The sequence below is a fragment of the Talpa occidentalis genome, unplaced genomic scaffold (assembly GCF_014898055.3).
Source record: "Talpa occidentalis isolate TD23 unplaced genomic scaffold, MPIMG_talOcc4v2.1 talOcc4.5, whole genome shotgun sequence".
Taxonomy (NCBI): domain Eukaryota; kingdom Metazoa; phylum Chordata; class Mammalia; order Eulipotyphla; family Talpidae; genus Talpa; species Talpa occidentalis.
Window position 1 is genome coordinate 89,746,572 of NW_023604861.1, and position 21,720 is coordinate 89,768,291.

Genomic DNA, 21,720 nt, shown 5'->3' on the forward strand with positions numbered 1-21,720 from the left:
GGCTAGATGCAGACACTTTTGACGGAAGCATTTATCAAGTATAGTTTTATTTGGGTGTCTTAATTTAACCATAAATAAATAAATAAAAACACAACCCAGAAGCCAACAAACAAACATGGAAAAAAATGAAAGTTTTCATAAAAATGAATACTTTAAATATCATGAGTTTAAGGTGAAAAACTGAATGATATGGAGGAATAATTCACTTCATTAACACATAATTAATCTCCAGCATGTTTAAGGAACTTCAACAAGTCAGTAAAAAGTTCAGCAATGGCCATAGTTGTGAAGGGCATCTAAAGAAGAAATGTAAATAGTCAATATACATGAAAATGTGTTCAACCTCAATAATAGTAGGAGAAATGCAAACTGAAAAATAGCAAAACTTTGATGAATTTATAATATCCAATGATGACAAAAATGTAGAAAAAGAATGATTTTCATGATGGGAAGGTTGATTATTTAGTTTTTCTTGATAGAAATGGAAAGTATCTGAATAATTTTAAATGTGTTTTTATTTTGTCCCAATAACTCCATTTCTAGACTTCTATTTCACAAAGATATACACAATCCCACATTTGTTTTAAAAATATTAAATGGCTTTTTTAGTTCGATGTATTCCCAGTTGATTTTGTTTTCCTTGCCATTGAAGTTGCATCTCCAAATAGATCTCTGTGGTTGATGTCCTAGTGTTTGGGACAGGATATAGAGACAAAGCAACACTCATCCACTGTTGGTGGGAATGCAACTTGGTGCAGGCTCTATGGAAAATCTTATGGGGATACCTTTAAAAATTAAAGTGGAAATCCCATGTGACCAGCAATCCCCCTGCTAGGTATTTACCTGAAGAATTTGAAAACATTAATATGAAAAGATTTTTGCACATGCATGTTCATAGTATCTGTATCCACAATTGTCAAGTCCTGAAACCAACCTAAGTGCCCAACAACAGATGACTGGCTAAAGCAATTGTGGAAGATATGCTCAGTGAAATACTACTCAGCTATTGAAAAGGATCTAAGAGTGCCTCATGAGACCAAACGGATAGACTTTTAGGTGATTGTGCTAAGTGAAATACATCAGAAAGTGAAAGTGAATATGTGGCTTCACTTATTTGTGGAATATAAAGTACCAAAAAACATATACTGGCGAAACACAGCAAAAAAAAGTTCTTAGTCTCTATGGAAAATGCACTGGTTGCCAGAGGGAATGCAGGAAGGAAGGAAGTGGTCAGAGAAGGAAAGGGAAAGGGTGTTGCACAGGAGGGTTGGTGGAATGAATGAAGCATGAGCACACATGAGGAGTAATTGGAGTAAATATAGCTCCAAAGTCATAAAGATAAGCAACTGACAATAAAACAAATTTTAAAGATTTATTTATTTATGCATAAAAGAACTGGGGTGCAGGCCAGAGATGTGGAGGGTGAGAGGATTCACCAGAGACAGAGTGGGGAACAGAACAGATGGATCTACTGAAATACACTGCTGTGGGGAGCAGCGGGCAAGACAGGAGAGGTCTGCTGTGCCATGTGGTCACCATCTTGGCTAGGGATCAAACTTGTGCTGCAGTGGCTGCAGCTAGCTTCATAGTGCTGCGTCTTAACCCCTTGTGCCACCAGGGAGGCCCCTAAAACAAATTTTAGATGACATTTCCATAAAACAAAATACATGATAGAATGTGTATAAATACAGAGGAGTGGAGCCTCATAAATTGCTCAACATAGTGTTAACAGTGTTGGCTCTGGAGATGAGAGTAAATATGGCAGATAGGGGCTTTTGCTTTGTTGTATAGATGTTTATATTATTAAATGTTTTACAGTGAAAACATATACATGTATTGTTTCACAATTTAACATTTATAGCTCTGAACATCCTTTTAGAAATCTGTTTAGAAAATTATTAGATTTTATTAATTCTGATTGCTATGGTTGCAACTAGCTGCAGATGGTAACTAAGGACATTCCAGAATAGAAGGAATTAAACAAATATGTAAACAACAACGATTCCATATATAAAACTGTGATTGTGGAACAGAAAAATAAGCATTATCTGTTCTAAATGTGGAAAGTAAATATCAAAGGTAACTGTTTTGAAGATAGTTGTATATGACAGCATTTTTCTTCTCTAGAAATCATACAAACAGAAGAAAGAAAAAAAGCTTAACCTGTTTTCCATGGCCTTTCCTAACCCCCACAGGCTTCTTAAATATGTATATGAGGGGGCAAAGTTAAGATGGTGTCAGAGCTGCCTAGGAGGAGGAGGACTTGATTGCTGTTTGGAAAGATAAAGCTGCAGCAGATCACATGATGCACCAGCAAAGTATACATTTGACCTGAGGTCTTACCTTCACATGCCAATCACTAGCTTACTGACTGCAGTTACTGTTGGATAATAGTGAGAAAATAGTACATAAGTTATGACTAAACCCATTAAAATAAACAAGGGAAACAAGCAGAAGTTAACAAATATGACTGTATCTACATCAAATTAAAAGGTTTCTGCAAAGTGAAAAAACTGCCAAAAGACTAGAAAATCTTTTGAATGGAAGAAAGTATTTCCATATCATATATCTGACAAGGGGCTTATATCCAAGATCTTGAAAGAACACATAGAACTCAGTGACAATAACAGCAACAAACCTAAAAATCCCATTCAAAAATGGCCAAAGAGGTAAACGGACACTTCTCCAAAGAAGACACAAGGATGGCTAACAGACACATGACAGAGTTCTCATCATCACTTACCATCAGGGAAATGCAAATCTAAACTACAGTGAGATACTATCTCAAACCTGCGAGAATGGGCACATAACAAAAAGACTAAAGGCAAGTGTTGGCAAGGGTGTGGGGAAAAAAAGAACTCTCAAGCACATGGGAATGTGGGCTGGCCTAGCCCCTATAATGAACAATATGGAAATTTCTTAAACTGTTAAATAAATCAATCCTATGTTCCAGCAACTCCACTCCTAGTTGTCTACCCAAAGAATACAGAAACACACATTCAAAGGAATATATGCATTCCTATATTCATTGTGGCACTACTTTACAATTGCCAAGTATGGAAATAACCTAGTGTCCAAGGACAGTTGGGGTGGTGTATATACACAGTGGAATACTATTTAGCTACAAAAAAAGAAAAAAAGGAATTCTTGCCATTTGTGACAATATGGAGGGAACTGGAGGGGATTATGCTAAGTGAAATAAAACAAATACCAGATGGTTTTATTCATTCATGGAGTATGAGAAATAAGGCAGAGGGTCAGACAAAACCAAACCAGAACAAACCCTACTAATCTCACTGTAAAATTGAGAGGAAAGTGGGGCTTGTAGAACAAAATGTGGAGGAAGCCCAGTGTGCTATATTGAAGGACTTTGGGTGCCTTGATGGCAGGTGTAGTGTGGCATCACACAGCTGAAGAGGTATGATCCTATACCCTTAAATCATAGAGTGTTGTAAGTCATTGTTACAGCAATAAAAAATAAATGTAAAAATAGTAGTTCTTGTGAGGTTGTAGTTATTGGAAAAATACAAAAGACTGTATTGAAATGCCACCATACTTACATAAGGGTATAAAGAGCCTATGATCAGTCTTCTCCAGAGATATAGAAATTTTAATTTGTCAAATTCACCAATAGGGGCCTCCCCGGTGGCGCAGCAGTTGAGCGCTGGGCTGCAAAGCTGCCTGCAGCCTCTACAGTGCCGGTTCGATCCCCGTCCGCTGGGCGAGGGTCCCACATGGTGCACAGACATCTCCTGCCGCCTGCTGCTCCCCTCAGCAGTGTACCTCATCACTCTGCCTGTTCTACTCTCCACTCTGGTTCTGGTGAATTCTCTCACCCTCCCGCGCCTCTGACTGTACCCAGTGCTTGTATAAATAAATAAATAAATCTTTAAAAAAAAAAAGATTCGCCAATCATTCTTGATTCATAAAAACAGAAGACCACTAATGATCCAAATGTCGATATATTTTTTTTAAATATGTATCATTCTTGACTCAAAACCTAACACTTGATTACTACAAAGAAAATTACTCAAAGGAAATTCAGTGAAATATCAGTACATGGAGTTAGTGTGCAAAGTTTTACAGCTTCCATAAAAATAGCTGATTAGTAGATAAATGGTAAAAAAAAATCAATTTAAAATATCAATATATAAAAATGTATAATACCACAATATAAAATTTTATTTTATATAACCTCTAGAAAGAAACTTTCCACCACTCCTTAAAGTCATAAAGGAAGTCTGAAACTAAAGGAAGACCATATCACATCTGGAATAGGATGAGACTCCATACATAAAGACAGCAGATGTCACTAAATCAATGTAGAGTGATAATATGATATTAATAAAACGCCCATCAAATTACCAAATTTGTAGAATCAGAAATGTCTATTCTAAAGTTCACGTGCAAAAATTAACAAATTAGAAAATGTATGCTCATTAAAATGATGACTGATGGTGTGTAGTAATTAAGGACATAAGAGTTTATTACAGACATGAATAGAAAAACAGATTTCTGAAAAAGAAAGACAGTAGATCCAAATGCATATGGAAATTCATTGAATGATAAAGTCACCATCTCAAATCAGTGAGAAAAAAATCATTCAGTAAATAGGGTAGCAATCTCAAACAAATACATAAAATTAGAATTGGATTGCTATCTCAAGCCACGCACCAGTATAAATTACAAACAAATCTAAAAATTGAAACAAAATGTATTAAAATAAAACAAAGACAAATTATAACATTAGAATTGAAAGTTTTTTTTAAAGACTTAAAACCCATTATTTATTATAGAAATAGTTTAATCCAACCCTATGAAAATAAGAAACTACAAATGTCAAAAGACCAGTGATAAGCTGAGAGGAGTATTTCCAATTTATTTAACAGGCAGAGGTCTAGTTTTCCTCATATAAAGAGTGTGTGGAAATTATTATGCAAAATACCACTTGCCAATAGAAAAATTTATAAGTATATAAACAAATAGTCAGACAAGTAAATATAATTCTTCAACATATGGAAGTTGCTCAGTCTGACTCTTAGTAAAAGAAATACAAAATAAAGTTACATTGAAATACTATTTATTCCACCTATCAGGTTGGCAGAAGTCCAAGATTTAACAACACACTCAGTTGATGAGACCATGAATAAATGGACATTCTTATACAGTAATAGGGGAAATATAAATGTGTACAGCTTCCTGTGGAAAGCTATTTAGATACAGCTATGCAAATTACAAAACTTCAGATGTAAATACCACTCAGAATATAGAGAATTTCCATGTTTGAAATTTATGTTTTACATTTTGTAAAATGATATGTAAATTTTTTTTATACACAAATGACATGTAGAGCTCAATGCTGGTCATTAGAGTAATGGAGAGTGCAACGTGGGCCATCCATGTGAATGTGTACAATATACTGAAAGCAAGATAGTAACAATCACATCTTCATGTGTTGGATTGAATAGATAGCCAAGGTAGACTTCTCAGAGAAAACACAAGAGGAAGAGAAATGTGTATAATAGTCCATATTTTGTGTTAGAAGGGAAAACTAATAGCATTTTGCCAGTGTCCAATCCTGCCCCCACCACTTATGTCTGGTAAGTTTGGGCAAGTTAGGTATTGTGTCTGTGCTTCGGTGACATCACATAGAAAATGGAGATAATCACTACCACATAAAAAGTTACTAGGGTGAAATGAGAGAAATGCATGTAAAGCACTTAGCAAGTCATTTGGTTCATAGTAAGTGTTCAAAAATGAGTAGGTATTACTATTCAAAGGGTCTCTGACTTACCTTTGTAAACTGGGGGAATAGCTTGACAGCTTACTACCTACTAATATTTCTTGTTTGTTGTAGTAGCTTATCCACTGTGTGTGTGGTGTGTGTGTATATGTAACATATATATATATGTATGCAGATTTTTTAAAGATTTATTTATTTATGCATACAAGAATTGGGGTACAGATCAGAGTTGTAGGGGGTGAGAGGTTTCACCAGAGAGAGAGTGGGGAACAGAACAGGCAGACTGTCTGAATTACACTGCTGAGGGGAGCAGCAGGCGAGTCAGGAGAGGTCTGCTGCACCATGTGAGTAGCTCCCTGGCCGGGGATCAAAGTCATGCTGCAGTGGCTGTGAATAGCTTCATAACTTGCATCTTAACCCCTTGAGCCACCAGGGAGGCCCCGTATGGGTATTTTGTATCTCGTTATCAAAGCTCCAAAGTGCCTAAGGGTTGAAGGGGATAACATTACAATTCAAATATTAGAAATTAAAGACAATTAAGGCTATACATCTGAAGTCAAGTATCCAAAAAAAGCAACAAGGAAGTAAAATGTGATCTGTATAAAACCTAATTTGCACAAATTCTAACATAGACAGCCACTGGATAAAGTGAATTGTACCTGTATTGAATCATCAGTCATCTTCAGTCCCTAGGAAGACACCAAAACACAGCATCTGGCAATCAGTTTTCCATCTCTCAGTGAAGCCTGAGGAACTGGGCAGCAACCAGCTTGGTATTGTGAAGAGAAAATCACATGGGCCAATTCAATTTCTTTGTATGACAAAATGACAGGTCATAGAGATAGGAGAAAAGCAATAGATGTAATCTACATGAACCACAGCAAGCCTTTTGTGTCTGCCCCAACAGATAGTCTCATCAACGCCTTCCGAAGATTGGGTCTAAATTGGGATCTGAGGACTGGTAGTCCCACCCACCCACATTGGAGTCACCCAGCTCGAGCAGAGTGCTCCATTGAACTAGTGCAACTTGAGACTGGAGCAGTGCAACTCGAACTCTGGAGAATATAGAGGCAATGGTGGGGGATGGGAATTCACACATACCCAGAGACAGGGTGAAAGAGACAAAGACAATGAGAAAGTGTGTGTGTTCCTGGATCAGGTTGCTATATGTGTATTAACCTTCAAGCATGTATTAGGTCACCATTGATAGCAAGGAGCTGCTCATGGTTAGATTCTAATGGGAGGGACAGCCAAGTAGAATTGTAGACAAAGGAGAATCACAAGAATGGTCACATACTCATTCACTCATTGTGTGTGTGTGTGTTAGAGAGAGAGGAACACATAGGTGGGTGTAAATGTCATACTTAGAGTCAGTACTCGGGGACTTTGTATGAGAAGGCTTTTGGCTATAAAAATGATAAGGCAGGGTTCAGACTGGGGATTCTGTTATTGGAACATGTAGACACAGGAAAGTTTGTTTAAGTGATTGATGGAACTTGTCCAATGATTACTCTGGAACTGGAGAAAGGGGATTGCATATTGCTGGTGCCTTAAAGATTTGAATATGAAGCATAAGCTGGGTAGGTATTGCCATAGCTCTCCTAGCTGAGATTCTGTCTGTATTTGCTGTCAAAAGATTAAGGGTTGGCGGAATATGGGTCACACATTAGCTTTGACTTCAATTTGGACCCTACAATCAGGGTTCAGTACTATAACCCTGTCAAGGAAGACATCTCATAGGTACACAATAGTACTTTTCCATCCTTCAGAAATCATGATTTTTATCTTTACAAAATAAGGTAAATTTTCTCATTAGAAAGTTCAATCATCATGTCAGTAGCTGTATACTACTAATTGTGGTGTTGTCAGCTCACTGAAATAAAACAAAATCAAGTCAAATATCTCCTGACGTCATTCATGGTTAGGGCATCATCATAATGATTGGTGATTTTATTACTGTAAGGCAGGCAAACCTCCTCTTGTTGACAACCGAGGTGGCTATTGTTAATGACATTATTAGAATTATAATTTGATTAAAAACCTCTAGGTAACTTTTTTTTTTTTTTTTTGGATTCTGTGGTATTTCTGGAAAAGCAAGAACAGTTGTTAGAAAGAAACAACATCATGATATGATGGGATGCCCTGACCCCCAACATTAAGGTTGCTATGAAGATCACGTGAGATAGTGTATTTATAAGAACAGGATACATAATAGTGACTTGATAAATGTTGGGTTTTATGTTTTAAGTCTAATTTAAATATTGACCTCTTTTTTTCTATATGATGTTGTTTGGTGATTAAGGAAATAATATTTTTTCTTATGAAATGCTAGACACAAGGGAAGAACTTGACAGATTTTTCTTGATACTAATGAAGCCCGAATCAATTAATGAAAAGCATTCATTTTAACAGAATGAGCTTTTGTAAAGACGTAAGATGGACTTAGAACAGTGTCTGAAAAATAATGATTTTTTATTAAATATATGTTGATATTGGCATTATTAGGTTAGAAGAACCTAATTGTGGAAAAGACAAGAATAAATTTATCATATAACATGATTTTGTCTTAAATTTTTGTTTTCAATCAAGTTGGTCTTGAAAATACAAATGTAAGCTAATTCTTGATCCTGCTCATAGACTTAAAAATTTCCACTCCCCCCCCCAAGTAAACGTGGGGTCGGGATGATGGACTGTAGTGTAGATGGTACTGTCAGTAACCCTGATAAGGTTAAAACACTGCTTCTAGAAGGCCAGCATATTGTGTCTGTCCTTTAGAAGCAAACACACTGCCTTTAACATAGTCTTCTTGTCATAGGGGAGACGAGGACTTTTTAAAATAAATGGTTGGATGGATTCATGGATGTGTGCGTGGGTGGGTGGATAGATGGCTAGAGAGAGAGAAAGAAAGACAGATAGACAGACAGACATAGACTTGTTTCATTCTTTGCTCTGGAATTCCTTGAAGGATCAAGTACCATTCAGTATCTGAAGACTCCCAACTGTCAAACTGGCATGATATTTTTTAAATTAAATTAAAAGTACACACAATATGTGATTTTGTATTACTTTATCAACACTTTGAAATCTCTGTGGTGTGAGAGATACAGGGAAAAACTCACTGGGAGGGAACAATGGGTGTAGGTGAGCCCAGAAGGGAATCAGGATATTGTGTAAAACGGGGGTTTGTAAGGCTGTAGATACACCAGAAGGAAGCAGGAATGCAAGATGCCTTCCTTAATGTTTTTTTTTTTTTCTGACAATAGAATAATAGGGGATGGATTATGCAGGTGTTACTTTAAAAGCTCTTAATGTTAACTATCATCCAAAAAGTTTTGGGTAAATAGGAATGAGGAGGATAAAGTTGTCCATCATTTACTTAGTGAGGTAGACTGAATATCTGCACCCCACTCTCTTTGTGCAGCTGCTGTTCTAGAAGCATGACAGATAACTGAAGAGGTGGCCATGTGGTTGAGCAGGGTCTGGACTGGAGAGCCTTTGCTTGGCTAAAACAAGGATGGCTAGGGAGTGCTGAATTGTAGACAGTTACTACCAGAATGTCTTTTTATCCATTAACTTCTTACCAGGTTCCAAGGGAAAGCATTCTCATTCAGAAGATGATTGCAGAAAAAAAAGATGGAATCCCAGTGAGACCCTTTCTTGACTTTCACATTGAACAAAAGGGGGCAAAAACTTTGTTTAAAGGGAGCCAGGTCCTGGGAGGGATGACTGACCTACAACCTCTCTTCTCTCTGACTTGACTGAGGATTATCTAATATGTTGGTCCTAAACTCTCCGACTCCTGCTTTGACCTCTAGTGGAATCTTCCAACAGATCTCTTGATCTTCATCCTGATTTTTACTTCTGTGTCCATTTTCTTCTGTTACTACCCTGTTGGGAAGATGTATTTTCCTTTGCATTATATCTTGAGTCTGCAAATAGAAGCATCAGTAGGAAGAATCTTCTTTTCATATGAGTTTAGGAAAATGTGTTAGCATGGTCCCTAACATGAAGTTTCCAGAAAAGGAGTGTATTTATTTGGTAATTTCACAGTCTGTTTGTCATTCTTAAAAAAACAAAAGTGAGAGTCACTTTAACTTCTTGTCAAATGCTGCATCATAAATAATGTGCCATATGTTGAAAACTATTTATGAACAATAAAATTAAAGAAAATGAAAAATAGGTAAAAATTAACTAGATGTGGAATGCTTCTAAATCTTTCTACATATCAAAGCTTTTCAATTTATTCAATCAGGCATTGATAGGATGGAAGTATTGAAATTTACAGAATTTTGTTGGATTGTTTTGGCATATTCCAGGTTTCCAGCACATCAGTTATTTCAAATTGTCACACCTTATGTCATTTTATACTTTCGTATCAACTAACTTTAATATTATTATCCATACAGAGCAATATCCTCTCTGGAAGAATAACTTTCACATGTCATTTAAAGAAATTTTGTATTTCCAAAGCAATTTTTCTCTCTCAAATTCTTTCAAAACAGTGGGGGAAGATTTCATTGATATATGTCAAGAGTCAACTAAGGTGCAGAGATGTTCATTGACTCTATAAGGTCATGTCACAGCATGCTTATGACAGAGGGTTCTCTCATATCTAGGTTGTTTTTCCTGGTGGCTGTCATTTGGTTATATGATTTTTAGACTGGACACTAGTGAACCCCCTTGTAATCTTCTCCATTGTTTAGATAACTTCATCATTTACAATTGGTGGTCCCAGATTGGTGGACTCTCATAAAAACAAACAAATGAACATAGAAAAAACCCAGATTGTGTAGTAGCATGTGGTTGTATCCCAAAGCAACAATAGCATCTCCACAGATCCTTTGGGAGTAGAGACTCATTCCCAGAACACTGATGATGGCTTAGTGCTTTTCCCTTGTAGTGCCAGGATTTTAGATTTTCAACATTTTTTTTGTAAGGCACAACTCAATTAACAGTCTTAAATTTTAATATACATAACCTTTGACCCAGCAATTTGATTTCTAGAAATTTACCATAAAGAAATAAAACAGATAATGATTCAAAGATATATACACATAAAAAGATGTTTTAACATGCATATTTATAATGAAAAAAGTCATTGAAAATGAACTAAATGTCCTTTCACAGTGAATTAGTGAATTATGATCAGTTCACACAATGAAACATTATATTGTTATTTAAAGTGATTATGTAGAGTGTAATTTATCTACAGGGAAATAGTTCCACAATATTTTATAAAATGAATAAAATGCTATCAATAACACATATAATAGGGAGTTAAAAGAAAAATGCCAGATGGTCTCACTTATAACAGGAATCTAGAAAAACTAAATAAGCGACCAGGAAAAAGAATAACTATAAGAAAGAAAAAAGTCAAAATCAACAAACATCTATGAACCAGAGACACACTTTTGGGGGGAGCGAGGAAAGGAGGGATTGAGGTCAAAATCAGGGGGTTGCAATTGTATGGGGAATATAAAAATAAAAAAAAAAGTTAAAAAAGTTTACCAATACTGGTATTTATATTTAGATTAGACAACCTTGAGTGATTTTTATAATTTCTTATTGTTTATGATGTACAATTACTTTCCTTATTATCAAAAGGGTAAAAAGGGAGACGAAGAAATTGTTTCTTTTATTTCACTTGGAGCAGCTACGTGATATATTTCCAAGTTAAAAGTTCTCTTCATCAAAGTGATGCGAAAAAGAATATTTGGTATTCTTACAGTGTTCAAGACTAAGACTGTTTACTGGACTCCTGTATAGACAAGGATCAATTTGTTTTATTCTATTCATTAGATCTGGGTTGGGGTGTGCCCAGCATAAGTGCCACATTATGATAATGCAGCTGCTTGTATATAAAGACATTACCTAGCAAAAATTCAAAATGACTTTACCCCTGACATGACTAATGTTATTGCTGTTAATTAAGTGGCTTGTTTGTAGGAATAGAGTAATTGTGAAATATTTTCAGTACATTCTTGTCTTTGAAGAGGAATGAGTTCCTGTAGTATAGTGCATATTTATAGAATGGATAGTGCATAAAACAAATTAGAGAGTAAAACAATATACTTATAGCATTATTTTCATCTTTAATAAGACATTTTCAACCTCTGGAACATATTTATAACTGAATCATTACTCTTAGATATGTGAATGTGAGAGATCAACACCAAGGTGGTTTCTGGGACAGATAGCAGCGCATGGGTTTGCAGAAAGCCATTTCTAAGTTCTCTCCTATATTGAATATAATAACTGAATTGTTTGATAATCTAGCAGTGTTCTTTTCCTAAAAGTCAAGCTTAAGGTTTATTGTTATTTTTGCAGTTATTTTGTTAACAAATGAAATTTACTTGTCCAGAGGAAACATTAATAAGATGGAGGAGAATACATTGAATCAAACTTTTTGGACTCCTTTCATCGGGTGTCTTTTGTTCCTAAAACAAGGATGGCAAGGCTTCTTTTAAAAGATCAATTTTAATCTATTAAACAGTTTGTTCAGAAGGATCCTGAGACTGACTCTATCTAGTCTTTCTGGGAAAATGGACCATAATTGATCAGTGATATCCATTCTAGTTATGTGTGGGAGAGCAGTAATACCCACTTGTTTACCAATTCAGATTACAAAAATAATTTTATAAATAATGACTGGATGGGATGAGAGAAATTTGGATTATATTATAATGACATTATTATAAACATCATCTATTGGCCTGGGTGAATAATAAACACTTTTTTTGGTATTTTAATATTAGGAAGATAATTTTCTGCATCACCACTAGCTGTCGTTGTACCTCAACGACATCCATCGGATGGCTCAGATGGACATCCCATCATACTGGGAGAGGAATGCAAGTCTGGAGAAATGGAATGATGTCTCTCAAGGTATCACTCATAGAAGCCAGATGTAAACCCACTTATTCCTATTCCCCTCTCCATATTCTGGCTCTGATGGGAGAGAAAGCAGAACAAATATTTCCAGTAGATAAAGACAGTGATACTTTGTTCAATTATGTGACTGTCCAAGTTACAGTGTGTTCATTAAGTGTTGGGCAGAATTTCATATACCAACTAGATTGCAGGGTATATATGGAGGTGGGGTCTGCACACCCACAAGCACTCCGCATTTGAATGGAGAGGAGTAAGAGAATAAAGACAGGAAATAAGTGAAATTACTGTCCCAGCCATAAAATGCTTTAAATATGTATGATTTTGACATAACCCTGTAGTCTTTTTTTTCCCCCAGAACGATCATGATTACTGACTTTATTTAAAACCTGTCAAGAGAACATTTATTATTGATCTTTTAAAAAATAGGAAGCCAAGGACAGACTGATATATTAGTATATAATTTAAAACACTTTTAGAGAAACTATAGTATTTTCTGTAAGATGGAAAGAAAAGGTTACCACATAATTTTAACACAGTAGGTGTTCAAAAATTGTTTTATTTTTGTTTGAATTGTGTCCTTGGCAGTATAATGCAAAGGGTTTCACTTTGCAAAAATATTTGCATTTATGGGTATGCAAATGATGCTTTTGGGAAGAAAATCAAATGCTAAATGCATGCAGAATGCTGATTAGTTAAGATATTCACATGATTTTATGAAGCAAATAATCATCTAAAATACATCCCATTATAAAAAAAATACAGATGTTCAAATCACTTTATTTTCTACTGATGACAAAATTCAGCCAGCATGGGCATGAGGAGAAGCAAGTAATAAACCGTAGGTCTTCCCTCCTCTTTTCTGGGGCTGTCCCAAGATGCCCTGCAGATTGAGGTGCCTGCCATTCTGAAAACCCCTACTTCTGTTCTTTTTAGTATACCCTTCTATTATAGAGCTTCCGTCACTGAGTCATAATATTTCCTGAATGTCTGCTCCAGACAACTATGAGTTCTTTGAAGGCAGGCACTATTTATTCAGTATCAGGGGAGAAAATCAATGTATATGATAATTATTCTAGATGTGCGATCCATCAGTATAGGTCACATATGAAAGAGATCGGGATCTTTGTGCTTCTGTAGCTTGATCTAGCTGCCAGTGAAGGATTTATGGTTTGGGGCAGCGGTTATGGATTCTAAACACAGCAGTGTCAAACTATTGGAAAGGCATGTTGTGGCAGAGCCAGGGTGCAGGGGTGGAGGTGGGCTATCTACTCAAGTTGAATAAGCAGTCCTGAGGAAGACAGAGGTAGCAATGTGAAACAAATCATATACCCCCATTGGTACAGTGGTAGTAGCTACTTAATCTAAATTTTTAGATGCTTTGACTTCCTCTGAGACTCAACTAACTTTGAGTCTATAGCACATTTGGATTTCACTGCTGCACTTTGAAACAACACTTGGTGAACTCTTGACTCTCACTTGGCTGTTTCACTGCCCATCCTTCAAAATCTTTTTCATTTGCGAATATTTTTCTTCAGTTTCCTAAAGGAGTTCAATGTACAGACATTTAGAGAAAGTGTGGACCCAGTTTAGGTAGGTTTAAAACCTGGTTCTGCTTAACACATTACCCCCAAACCTAGTGGTCAAAAATGACAACTATATTTTACTCACAATTTTGAAGGTGAAATATTTGAAAAGCGTTCACTGGGCATTTTTCACTTGGGGTTTCTCCTGAGGTTTCAGGTAGACATCAGCTGTGACTGTAGTGATCTATATGGCTGGCATTTCAGCTACCTGCCAGCTGAAGACTCAGCAGGGTTCTGAGCAGAGCTCCCCTTCCACCCCCTGCCTCTCTGGTATGTGATATAAGGGCAGTTGGAATTTTTTTTTTTTTAATTTTAATTTTTGTGTGGAAGAACTGGGTATAGGCCATAGGTGCCAGGGGGTGAGAGGATTCGCCAGACACAGAGTGGGTAGCAGAACAGTTGGATCCACTGAAATACACTGATGAGGTGAGCAGTGGGCGAGACAGGAGAGGTCTGCTATGCCATGTGGGTCAGCTCCCTGACTGGGGATTCAATTCAGGCTATAGCAGTGATAACCCTGAGACTTAACCCCGAGGCCACCAGGGAGATCCCACAGATTTTGTAAATGGTTACTGGGTGACTCCAGAGCAAGTCTGTCAAAGGAACCAGGTAGCCTGGCCTTTTATAATCTTGCCTTAGAAACAGGGCAGTCCCAGAGTGACTGTCTTCTGACAGTCAAAGCTGTCAGAGGCATAGTCAAGGAACCCCACCTATCAATGGAAGAACTTTTTCCCAAAAATAGGAATCATGTTTTAAAAGTAATAGTCTATTTTTGTTAAAATCTGTTATTTCTACTTTTCTTCAGTTGCAATAGCTTATCCCTGTTTTGTAGGTTTCCCAATATCTTAAGCTTCCCCAAAAAACCACAAACATTAAAAACTCTTTTAATGTTTTCTTGAAGGGATCCTTATTAAACGTCCAACATATGTTATGATTTTGCAAAAAACAAACAGAAATAACTTAAATAGCTGGGCATACCTGCAAGCTACCATCGAATCACATTCAATAATCATCATCAATATCAAAGGTGCATTTTCCCATTCCCACATCATCAACTCTTCAATCACTCAAATTGCTTTCATCTCTTGAATTCCAGATGCCATTTTTCCTGAGTTTATCCAGAATAGTAATGCCATGCTTTAGAACAGCAGCACAAGAAGCACTTCACAGTTTGCTCTGAGTTACACCATCTGGATCAGGGGCTTAGAAATATATCCAAGTGAAATTTCATGAAAACGGGCCATTGAAAAAAAGTGTGTATTGTTAATCTTTGAGGAAACAATAGAATGGAAATAAAGATGGCATATTTTTCCAGTGTAATGAACCTCGACAGTTTCCATTGTGGCTGCTGGAGCGGGTTTGATTGCCAGTTGTTAAATGGCCTGCATCTCCAAAAGTGGGAGTAGATCACTCAGCAGAGCGGCAGACACATGATGTTTGCTTTAAAGGGAGAGATGAAACAGTTACAAATGCCATTAAAGACAGTTTCACAAAGACCAGTGTCCTACTGCCTCCCCAGGCAGCAGGTAGAATCTGCCCTTTCCTCCACATTCTTGTTTTCATCGAGCTTTGCAGAATAGAGCGAATTCCAAAGATGGTCCTTATCCACAAATGTAGAGACAGTGATAACAAATGGAACATTCAGGAGCAATTGGAGAAGTTACTGAAAAGTTGCGTAAATGCCTCCCCTGCCTTACTCTGTGATTTCTGGGTTGGCTTTGATTACATTACTTATTTCCAGAAAATTCTCTGGTCACTTGCCATGAGAAATTAAATGCCACCAAATGCCTTCATCAGATCACTCAGATGCTCAAGGTATATGTCTCTACCCATAAGAAAAAGAAGTCACAAAGACTCTTTTTATAGGTTCTTAACTGTTGAAACCCACTACATAGTGCAATTGGAGCAAGAACAAAAGATATGTGTCCCCCCAAGTAGCAATCTTCTTCCTGCCTGCATTCAATTTCCCATATTAAAATTGTAAATGGAAGAGAACCTGTGCTTAAACATTATATCGAAAGCAGTGTTCAAACAATATCTTACTAGGTAGTACAATATACAGTACAGCTAAAAAAAAAAAAAAATAGAGTTGCCTTAACAGAATACAGGATACCATTCAGAATCACCCATGCTCCTGGCAACCACGGATTAGGATTTATTCTCCAAAGACCCCAAAGAAATTGTAGATGTAGCTTTATCATGAAGTAGTTCTGTAGTAGCTGTACTTTACTGAATGAATATTTTCTGCCAGACATTGGTGCTATTTCCAGTCCTCATAACTAATATACAGTGTATTAGCAACACCACTGTATAAATTGTAAATCAAGAAAGATTAATATGCATTAGCAGACAAATGGTAACAAAATGTGGTATGTATACACATACAGTAGAATACTATTCACCTATTTAAAAGGAAGGAAATACTGTAATATGTGACCACATGGAAGAACCTTGAGGATTATATGCTAAGTGAAATAAGCCAGTCACAGAGAGATAAATTCTGCTGATCCCACTTATATGTGAAATATCTGAAACAGTCAAGTGCATCAAATAAAAGAGTGGATGGTGGTCAACAGGGATTGAGGGAACAGGAAGTAGGAGTTAGTAGTCCAGTGGGCATAGCATTTCAGCTGAACAAGATAAATGAGTTCTAGAGATAGTTGTTCAACATTGTACCCGGAATCAACAATATTCTACACTTAACATTGTGTTAAAAGGATAGATGCCATGTTAGGCATTTTTACCACAATACAATAAAACTAAGAATAAAATAGAAATGACCAGTTTGGGAGGTGTGGCAACCATTCAAATCAACATCTTCCTGGCTTTGATGTCTGAGCCCTGACACTTTGTGGAGGAATAAAAGGAACATGTCAATCAGGTGCAGTGTTAAAGTCTCAGGGAGTGGCCTCCTTGGTGGTGCAGGGGTTAAAGTCTCAGTGCTATCAAACTATCACCAGCCACTATCACCAGCCACTGCAGCCTGAGTTCGAACCCCAGCCTAACCCACATGGTGCAGCAGACCTCCCGTCTCACCTGCTGCTCCCCTCAGCAGTGTATTTCAGTAGATCCACCTGTTCTGCTCCCCGCTCTGTCTCTGGTGAATCCTCTCACCCCCCTGCACCTCTGTTCTACACCCCAGTTCTTGCATGCATAAATAAAAATAAATCTTTAAAAAAAAATAAAGGCCCAGGGCTGCCTACAGATGGCCCCCTCTTGTCCTGATCCTGTACCAGCAGCTGTAGGAGGTGGGCAAGGCTTGCCACCTCCTTTTGCTGTTGTCTGCTTTAATTTTTTTATATCTTTTATTGACTTTATTTTGCACATTTAATGAACATATATTTTAATTTTATACACTTTGACTACAGCTACATTTTTAATAACCTTATTAAGATATGTTGCATACCGTGAGGTCCTGGTAAAGTGTGCAGCTGAATTTTCTGGTATATTCAGAGTTGTGTGCCCATGGCCACTGTTTAATTGAGCATATTCATCATATCCAAAAGAAACTCCAAACCTGATGATAGTCACTAAGTATATTTCCCTACCCCTGTCCTCCGGCGATTACTAATCTTTCTGTCTCTATGAATTTGCCTTTTCTAGAAACCTTGTATAAATGGAATCGTCTTATATGTGATCTTTTGTGTCTGGATTCTTTCACTCAGCATAATCGACTTAACCTGTTAGGCCACTGTCTCCTATCTATCTATAAGGTGGATGTAAAGAGAACTTCCTTGAAGGATTATTTCAAGATAATTCACAGAAACATTTAACACATTGCTGAAGACATAATAATTCCAAGAAATGGATTAGTCAGGATAATAATACTTAGATTAATAAAAGTAAGGATTATGGGAAAGGATAGGGACAAAAATCTAGATTTAAGGTGAATGGAGCCCTGGCTGGAATCTGAAAGAAGCTTTGTGCCTGTGGTCACCTCAGTTTTCATTTCCCTAAACCACAGTTTCTCAACATTAGTACAATTGCCATTTTGAGCTGGATAGTTATTTTTTGGGGGAGGCTGTCCTGTGCATTGTGAGATATTAAGCAGCATCCTCGCCTCTACCTGCTGTATGTTTGCAGCTCTTTCACCTCCAGTTGTGACAACTGAAAATGTCTTCACAGGTCACTAAATGTCCCCTAGGGCAAAATTAGCTCCAGATGACAATCTCTGTTCTAGACTTTGCTTTGACCTTGCTCAGAGCTATAGTAACTCTTCCCTTCCCCTAAATAAGATATTCCGTCCCTTTAGTCAGTGTAATGTTGTAGATGGGCACTGTCCAATAAAGTAGACTCTAGATAAATGTAATTTTAAATCAAAATCAGTTAAAATTAAATAAAATTTAAAAATCATTTTCACAGTTATATTAACCACAGGGCAACCAGTTAAAATTTTTAATTTCATATAACCTACAAATAACATTTTAGTATAAGTATGTCCCAAGCAATATTTGGGCTATATTTATACTGATAAATAAAAAGGAAAAATGAGCATGGACCCTTTTGAGTCTGGGTGACAACCAAGCAGCAGGGACACTATCAGTAGCCAGACCCCAGGCATCTGCATGCATCCAGGCATACTGGGACATGTACAGAAGTGTCCATATCTGAGAAGAAATGATACTTAAGACTTGAAATTTGCTAGAAAACTTAAATAAGGGATCAGGAAAATGAATAACTATAAGAAAGTGAAAGTCAAAATCAACAAAAAACTATGAACCAGAGACACTTTTTGGGGGTGGGGCCGGGAGGGGAGGGATTGGGGTCAGAATGGGGCATGTGCAGTTGTATGGGGGAATATAAAAATAAAATTTATAAAAAAAAAAAAAAAAGACTTGAAATTCGACCAGTCAATTGACAAACTTTTGACAAATCAGAGCTGCACTACTTTTGAAAACATAATTTGCATCAAACAGACCTAGCCTTTTGTCTATATCAGCATGCTCCCCGTGGGGCCCTTGGACATTCAGCTGGGGTTCTTTGAGTTTGTAGCTACTGGACTAGTCTTGAAGCCCACGTAACACTGCAGTGCTAATGCTATGGTTTTAACAGGAGAGCTATAACCAGGCTGCTGTAACTCGGTGATGAAAAATACTAAAATATTTATTTCCCTTTTACCCAAAATTCAAATTTAATTGTATGCCTATAGTTTATGTGTCAATCTTAAAGGAAAGTGGAAGACTTACTGATGAGTGAATGGGCATCCTGGGAAGGGGCAATAGTGGTGAGAAAGAAGATACATTTAACTTAAATGCTATAGACAATTAAGTCAACCCAATTTGCAGGTAAACCTAACTCTCAGATAAACTCCATTATAAGCAAGCTTGGGAAATCATTTCTATCAACTTATTGAATGATTCTTTTGTAGCAAATATTGATGCCACACACTGAGAAATTGAGAGTAAGAAGACATAGTCACTACCCCAGTTTGACTTGCTCTCTTGTGGAAGAATCAGACAGGCAAATTGAGGTTTGAAAGAAAATGGTATAAGAAAATAGAAAGTGATGTGCAGTAATGATATGGAGGAGGGAGGCATTAGTTCTGCCTTGGAAACATAGAAGAATGTTGTAGGTGGGTGGTGGGATGATTAGTTTGACTTTGAAGAAAAACACAGGAAAGCACAGCAGGCTGTGTGAAGGGGTGGGTGTGATTAGGAACTTGACCAGTGATCACCTGTGGTGGGAATCTGGGGTAGGAACACATGGGAAAGCACATTAGGATACGGTTAAAAGGTGGACCAGAGGCATGTCTTTGGGGCTTGTAGTCTAGAGTCTGAGGCATTCAAACAGAGGAGAAACAAAGTCTAATCTGTGACTCAGGAAATGATAACAAAATTTGAAATGACGGCATATTTAAAATACATTTGGAATTATATAGGGTTAAATTTGGTAGTTAAATACTTTCATAGTGTTTAGCTTTTAGATCACCTCATTTGGGCCAGTTGGAGCAATGGAGGAATGGTAGTTAAGAGCATGGACTTCAGGCAGGGAACCCTGACTCTGCCGCCCTGAAGAAGTCACGAAACTTTGTTCCTCATCTGAGAGAGGAAAAGAACAATAACACACATCTCTTGGGGATTTGTGAGTTTTAAATGAAACTATGTGTGTGTGTGTGTGTGTGTGTGTATAATATACAGTATAATATATATATGTATTCATATATAGTATATTTACTATATATAGAATAATATATACCTATATAATACTTAGCATGCAATGTCTGACAATGCTTAACAAATAAAATTATCCTAAATCTTGGTAGACAAAAAATTAATGTACCTTTTCCACATTTTGACTTAAAACCTTACAGTTAAGTGCTAATATAGCATAATATAGGACCTCTAGCCCTTTGGAAATTTGAAACTCACAGCCATTTCTAAAAGCCCAGGAGCACGCCTCCACCAGTCCGCATTGAGTACACGCCTGCAGAGTGTGGCCGTGTGCCAAGCCCAAGCTTCAGTGGCACCACTTCTTCTGTCATCACAGTTTCTTCCCTGTGGGGCCTGGGAGGCTTCCTGAATCTCACTGCAGACACTGTTGTAGGCTTATCCCCTCGAGGGCTACAAAGAGGTACCATCATTAGTAGTTTTCTTGTCCTTAGTGTGTTCCAGAGTTTCATGAAAATGGTCTTTTTGATCTTTTTCCCTTTTCTGTTCTTTTTACAACCCAGACATGTGTTCATTTAGAAGCTTGGTAGAAAACCACGCTGTCTCCATAGTTGGTCCTCCCATCCAAAAACCATAGCTGTAATGGATTTACACTTGTTGCTTCAATCTGTCATGTCCCTCTCCTCCCCACAGGATAAAATAAAATAGTGATTTTGAATTATTATAAAATAAGATTTTTCTTTAGAAGTTGATGATGCCCATTTGAATTACTGCCGTGATGAGTCTATGGATGGCATATGGAGTTAGAGTCATAAAAACCTGATGGAAAACTTCTATATCACTGTCTTACCATGGAGTTGTAAAACATTCATTGCAAGGTGGCGCTTTGCTGAATGTGAGCAGGATTGCATGTTCCTTTTCCTTAGATAGGCAGTAGACTCAGCATCTCCTTCCAGCTGACCAGGAAATCTCAGACATATGTGGCTAATCATGTCTGTCTTACAGTCTATTTACAAAGTCAGCCCACCACATGTCCTCCTCATTGTGTGTTCCTTGCTATCATGCTGGATTGTGCCATCTGCTGAGATATCAGGTCCTTGCTCCCCGGTTCTGGATTATGGGAAGTTAGTATGGAGAGGCCTAACCTCTGCCTCCTAATGGTGCAGGAATAAACAGAGCTCCTGGAGGGAGAAGCCAGATGGGTCACCAGTCACAGTGACTCTGATGAGTATAGATCATGGACTAAATGAACCCTTACAATATAGAAAATTTGACTTAGTAGCAATTATTTTTCAATATATATAATATGGGGCCTCCCTGGTAGTGCAAGGTGTTAAGCACCACACTTTGAAGCAAACTGCAGCCTCTACAGCACAAGTTTGATCCCTGGCCAGCC

General features: G+C 37.2%; 1 protein-coding gene across 7 annotated transcripts in view; it reads left to right on the forward strand.

The window, feature by feature from the left end:
* CTNNA2 (catenin alpha 2) overlaps positions 1 to 21,720 on the forward strand; it is a 1,153,910-nt gene that overhangs the window by 498,635 nt on the left and 633,555 nt on the right. Inside the window, exon 2 of one of the 7 annotated variants that reach the window (XM_054701784.1) lies at positions 12,499 to 12,628. The exons of the other annotated variants lie outside the window; for them this stretch is intronic. Within the exon in view, the coding sequence (XP_054557759.1) occupies positions 12,499 to 12,628 (130 nt within the window). The remainder of the gene's footprint in view (positions 1 to 12,498; positions 12,629 to 21,720) is intronic. 7 annotated transcript variants of the gene reach the window in all.